Source organism: Dipodomys ordii, unplaced genomic scaffold (genome assembly GCF_000151885.1).
Source record: "Dipodomys ordii isolate 6190 unplaced genomic scaffold, Dord_2.0 Scaffold108, whole genome shotgun sequence".
NCBI classification, from domain to species: Eukaryota; Metazoa; Chordata; class Mammalia; order Rodentia; family Heteromyidae; genus Dipodomys; species Dipodomys ordii.
Genome location: NW_012267324.1, coordinates 1,675,970 through 1,681,699, shown reverse-complemented (window position 1 = coordinate 1,681,699; position 5,730 = coordinate 1,675,970). Strand labels below are relative to the sequence as shown.

At 60.5% G+C, this 5,730-nt stretch overlaps 1 protein-coding gene across 2 annotated transcripts; it reads left to right on the top strand.

Annotated features, from left to right (window-relative positions):
- Positions 1–1,120: 1,120 nt before the first annotated feature.
- Kxd1 (KxDL motif containing 1) lies at positions 1,121–5,575 on the top strand. 2 transcript variants are annotated; one of them, XM_013028384.1, is made up of 5 exons: positions 1,121–1,159; positions 2,596–2,717; positions 3,719–3,871; positions 4,245–4,291; positions 4,780–5,575. In XM_013028384.1, exons 2-5 carry the CDS (start codon positions 2,617–2,619, stop codon positions 5,007–5,009), a joined length of 531 nt encoding a protein of 176 aa, XP_012883838.1. In that variant the 5' UTR covers positions 1,121–1,159; positions 2,596–2,616; the 3' UTR covers positions 5,010–5,575. The 2 variants fall into 2 exon arrangements, with proteins under 2 accessions (XP_012883838.1, XP_012883837.1); XM_013028383.1 differs by lacking the exon at positions 1,121–1,159 and having other exon boundaries at positions 2,263–2,717.
- The last annotated feature ends 155 nt before the right edge of the window (positions 5,576–5,730 follow it).

Below are 5,730 nucleotides of genomic sequence, written 5' to 3'. Positions count from 1 at the left end.
CTCCGCCGGGCCCCGCCTCCCGCCGCCCGGGCCGCGGCGGAACGTGAAGTCCTGAAGCCGGAGGGCGGAGGGAAGCGCCCTCCCCACGCCTCCCGGGCTGGCCTCGAACTCCCGGCCTCCCGCCCCCGTCCCGCCGAAGCACCGTGAGGCCTGGGGTCTTATTTCCACTCTAGATAGGAAACACGACGCGGGGAGAGGACGGGACTGTCCCAAGGTCGCGCGGCCTCCGGGGCCGCAGAGCCTGGCTGGCCCTTTGCGGGGCCTGTGGCCCGGGTGCACTGCGAATCCGGGAAGGCTTCCTGGGAGAGGCCGCCCCGGCGGGCTCCGGGCTGGCAGCCCCTCCAAGAAAAGCCCTATCCGCAGGTGCATGTCCTGCCTGGCAGGCGCTGTCAGAGGCGGGCCCCAATGCCTCACTGCACTCCTTTAACCCAGCTGCTTTAGTTTTTGAGGGTGGGGACAAGGACTCGCACTGTATCCCAGGCGAGTATAAACCTTTTCTTCCTTTCCCTTCCTTCCTTCCTTCCTTTCCTTCCTTCCTTCCTTCCTTCCTTCCTTCCTTCCTTCCTTCCTTCCTTCCTTCCTTCTTTCTTTCTGTGGTATTGAGCTTCGGGCTTACTAGACAGTCACTCTTACCTACAAAGCCACCTCTCCTTTTTATTTTTTATTTTCTTGTCCGTCATGCGGTTTGAACACTGGGCCTGGGCGCTGTCCCTCAGCTCTTCAGCTCAAGGCAAGCACTCTACTACTTGAGCTACAGTGCCACTTGCTGCTTTTTTGTGTATGTGGTGCTGAGGAATCAAACCCAGGGCCTCATGATGTAAGGCAATCACTCTACCACTGAGCCACCTTCCCAGCCCCTATTTTCTTATTTCTTTATTATTGTTTGGGTTGGTATCAGAGCTTGAACTTTAGACCTTGCCTTATGCTTTTGCTAGTTTTGTGTGTATGTGTAGGTATGTGCATGCTAGGCTGAAACTGCAGGCCAGGCCACCCTCCCTCAGCTTTTTTTTTTTGTCAGTCCTGGGGTTTGAACTCTGGGCCTGAGCACTGTCCCTGAGCTTTTTGCTCAAGGAGTGCTCTACCATTTGAGCCACAGCAACACTTCGGCCTTTTCTGTTTGGGTTGTGAGGAATGGAACCCAGGACCTCATGCATGTGAGGTGAGCACTCTACCACTGAGCCACCTTCCCAGCTCCTCCCTCAGCTTTTTCACTCACTCTGCTACCTGAGCCATGCTCCTGTGTGTGAATGTTTACCAGTGGAGGGGAGGCTTCTCTGTTGGTCATTAGATGTGTTCATCCTGCCATGTGCCGTGGCTGGCTTCTGTAGTCCCTGCTACTTAGAAAGCTGAGATTTGAGATGATAGTGGTTTGGAGCCAGCCCAGGCACCAGTGTTTAGCAAACAAAGCTCAGCACCCACGCCCTTAGTTCAGGTGTCAGTACAGGCACCAAATAGAATAAAATTGAAAGCCAGGTGCTGTGGCTCCCGCCTGTCATCCTAGCTTCTCGGAAGGCTGAGATCTGAGGATCGCAGTTCAAAGCCATCCCAGGCAGGAAAGTCCACGAGACTCTTATTCCACTAACCACCAGAAACCAGGAAGTGGCGCTGTGGCTTAAGTGATAGAGTGCCTGCCTTGAGCTTTTTGAAAAGCTCAGGGACAGTGCCCAGGCCCAGAGTTCAAGCCACATGACCGACCAAAATAAATAAATAAAATTAAAGCATGCACCAGAACCAAGCATGTCAGGATTATCGTTTTCCCGAAGCCCCTTTGGGTCAGGCTGTGGCTCCCCAGCTGAGGTCAGGGAAGATCCCCACAGCTGTGGGTGGTCTGGTTGTGCCAGGGAAGCTGGGAAGCACAGAGCCATCTGGGAGCCAGCCCCACAGCCTGGCTGAGCACGCCTGGGATTCTTGGCACCTGTCAGATAAGAAAAGTTGGAGGCGAGTTTGGGGAGTTGGGTTTGTTGTCCAGATGTAAGTTCTAACCACCCTTGCCCAGGCCCAGGCCCTGCCCTGCTGGTGCTGGCACTGACAAAGGGGTCCCTCGATAACCACACGCATTCCGGGAGAGGGTATGTCCAGGAGCCAGGGGAGACAAGAAGCGACCCACAGCTGCATGGGCTGACACTGGGAAAGCAGAGGCAGGAGGGCTGAGTTCTGGGACAGCTAGATCTGTATTTATTTATTTGGTGTTGTGCCACTTGAGCCACAGCTCCACTTTTGCCAGCCAATTGGAAATAAGTCTCACTAACTTCCTTCCCCAGGCTGGCTTTGAACCATGATCCTCAGATCTCAGCCTCCCGAGTAGCTAGGATGGCAGAAGTGAGCCTCTCACATCCAGCTTCTGTGATGGAATTGTTAACATGTTGGGTGCACTTTAGACAGGACCCCCCTTATTTTCAGCCATGGCTTTTTGCAGTGTTCAGGTGGGAGCCAGGCCTTGTGTTTGCTAGGTAAGCACTAACCATGGAGCTGCACCCCGGCCCAGCATGACCCCTTCCAGTCGTCTAAGCACCCCGTGGCAAATCAAGGCTCAGGGGATAGATGTTGGGGGCCCTCAGTGGTGGCTCACCACCGCCCCGGGCCTCCTCATTTCAGGCCGTGGAGGAGGAGGAGGAAATGGACCCCCCTGACTCTGCCTCGAGGCTTTTCTGCAGCCGGATCCTGAGCATGGTGAACACGGAGGATGTCAACGCCATCATCCTGGCCCAGAAGAACATGTGAGCGGGATGCCACTGAGGGCACTGAGGGGTTCACAGCCCCCCAGTACTCTCATTCCTAACCTGCTTTCCTGGGCCCAGCCAGCCACACTTGTAGAGGACATGAGCAGACCAGCCAGCTGGCCACCTCTGGAGCCCATGGACTCCTGGCCGGGCTGCGTGGCCTGGACAGGAATCGGGGCAGGCGGGCTGGGCAGGCGGCTCTGCAGAAGGCTTGGCGGCTGAGTGCGCCCGTCCTGAGCCCCCGGGCTGGGGAAAGCTGGAGGGAGTTCCGAGGTGTGAAGAGCCACGGAGCTGATCCCTTGAAGCCTGGAGTCTCGGGGCCCCGGCTGGGGTAGAGTGAGGGGGGGAGTGGCAGCTGGATCCAGGCTTGCCGCTCCACTTGCAAGGCAGAGCCTGGGTTCCACGGCGCTGCCACAGAGAGAAGAGATTCCAAGCCCATGTAGCTCCTGGCTTTTCTCTTGGGGGCTGCGGACAGAGCCAGGGCCTATTGTAGGCAGACGATTTTCCCAAGCGGCACCGTAGACTTGGCTCTAGGGCACCCCATGCTCTTGGATACAGGAAAACCAGGGGGCGGGTGGAGCTGAAGTGGGAGCAGAGCCGTGTTGGGGTCTCTGAGCTGTGCCACCAGGGTCCCTCCTCCAGCCACAAGGGACTGGAGGCTGTTTGGGCTCAGGGTTTTTGCTGCTTCTTGGGCCGGTGTGGCAGATCCCAGCGTGCTGAGCCTGAGCCTGAGGCTGCCCTGCCCCTCCCAGCAGGATGAAAGGGGCGGGGGGGGGGGCGGGGGCTGGGCCTCAGGGCCTCCTCCACTTCCAGAAAGGCCGCAGGCTGGTGACCAAGCCTTCAACAGATGGGCCTTTGGGACGCATCTAAGAGCCAAACCACACCTAGAAGAATCCCCTTGAGTAGGGTTTTCAAGTGGGAATAGGAGTTTGCAGGGCAGGAGAGAGCCCGGCCCAGGGTTGGGAGGTGGGCAGGAGCTCACAGGGCTCCACCTCCAGGCTGGACCGCTTCGAGAAGACCAACGAGATGCTGCTCAACTTCAACAACCTGTCCAGCGCCCGCCTGCAGCAGATGAACGAGCGCTTCCTGCACCACACACGCACGCTGGTGGAGATGAAGCGGGACCTGGACAGCATCTTCCGCAGGATCAGGTGGTGGGGCCTGGCAGCTGGTGGGGGGGGTGGCTGGAGGGAGGGATGGGCCGTGTACCTTAGGAAGGGACAGGAAGCAGCCTGCACAGTCGCCCTGTGCATCAGGATAACTTGTGCCAGGGGCTGGGGTTTCAGGAGCTGGGGTGGCGGGGTGCAGACCCTGGTGCCCCTCCCTGCTGGTGGGCCTCAGCCTGAGGAGCCTCCTCACAGAGACCACGGGGTGCAGAAGGCACGGGGGGGGCACCGCTGTGTCCCCCTCTGTGGCGGGCAGCTGGATGGCCACGCAACTGTAAAACAGGGCCCTGGGAGGTATGTGGTCTGCTGCAGCGCCCTCTGGCTCATCCAGCCTCTCCCTCCCCCCCCAACCCTGCAGGACGCTGAAGGGGAAGCTGGCCAGGCAGCATCCAGAGGCCTTCAGCTGTAAGTGTCACCTGGTACGCGCCCCTGGGCTGCTGTGTTCAGAGCTGGGGGCTTCCTGCCCCCAGAGGCCGGGGCCCCAGAGTGGGGTTGGGGGGACACAGAGGCCTGGGTGCACCTGCGGGGACATGGCAGCACAGCCAGGTCCTGGCACCCACAGACCAGGCTGGCCTGAAGCCCATGGCCCCCGCTGCCTATTTCCCAAGGACTGGGTACCGTACCTCACACTGGGCCCTGTCCTCGTTAGCCTTGAAAGGATGCCCTCCACCTCCTGGGCCTCAGTCTCCCCTGCTGCTCAGTGTGGGAAGGATCTATCTCAGTCTCCAGCCAGGCCCAGGCAAAAATCCAACTATCTAAAAAGTAATGCAGGGCTGGGGCGTAACTCAAGTGGTAGAACCTGCCCAGCAACCTTGAAGGTAGTTAGACCTAGTAGCGTTCTGTGAGCAGGGGCACCGCACGAGGGTCTGAGCCACCTCTCGGGCCTCCTGCAGACATCCCCGAGGCCTCCCTCCTGGAGGAGGAGGATGAAGACCCCATCCCCCCCAGCATCACCACCACTATCGCCACCTCGGAGCAGAGCACCGGCTCCTGCGACACCAGCCCGGACACGGTCTCACCCTCCCTCAGCCCCGGCTTCGAGGACCTGTCCCATGTGCGGCCGGGCTCCCCTGCGGTTAATGGCCACAGCCAGACAGATGAAGACGAGCTGGGAGGACAGTAGCCCGTCTGCCCCAGGCAGCTCCGGGGGGCGCGGCGCTCCCTGGGTGCGGGGGGGGGGGTGCTGCCTGGCCCTCACCAGTTCTGCCCTCCGGTCTGACATCCAGGGCTCTCTTCTGAGGCTGTGCGGCCCCTGGGAGCCCGGATTACCCTTCTTGCCCGCTCCGAATGCCTCTCTTCTGTAGGTCTGGAGCCAGGCCTGGGCTCCATCCCGGCTGGCGCTGGGGCCAGGCACACGGAGCCTGCAGGCTCCGAAGGCTCCAGAGGCCAGCGCGGGGCCCCTGCTCTGCCCCAAGTTGGCCTCGCAGCCCTTCGCTCCGACAGAAGCACCCAGCTTTTTCTCCAGTTGGTACCTAGCGGGTCTCCGGGGCAGGTAGAAGGTTCTAGATGGAGGGCAGGCAAGCTGGGTAGCCCTGCGTGACAAGGCCTGTGCTCGTAGAGGCGCAGACCCCGGTGCGGCCGGAGCCTCGGGCCTCGGGGCCACCTGGGATGGCGTTTAAGGGAGTATTTTTGTACCCGATGTTTACAGACGCTGGGGGGAGCTATCAATAAAAGGACTGTTCCTGGGAAGGGGATGCGACCCCTGGCTCTGGCTTCTTTTCTCCGGGCAGGTGCCTGGTGTGGGAGGGGCTCAGCCTGTAACGCCAGGGAGACGGGCCGCTGAGACCTGCCGGTGCGGGCACCGCGGGCGGGCAGGGCAGGTGCGCGGGCGCAGGCGGGCACGG

Bases quoted from the DNA above. Each gene is read 5' to 3' on its own strand.
- Kxd1 (XM_013028383.1), top strand. From the start codon at position 2,542: ATGTTGGGGGCCCTCAGTGGTGGCTCACCACCGCCCCGGGCCTCCTCA. The intron at 2,718-3,718 runs GTGAGCGGGATG...CTCCACCTCCAG, and splicing joins ATCCTGGCCCAGAAGAACAT to GCTGGACCGCTTCGAGAAGA. The intron at 3,872-4,244 runs GTGGTGGGGCCT...CCAACCCTGCAG, and splicing joins AGCATCTTCCGCAGGATCAG to GACGCTGAAGGGGAAGCTGG.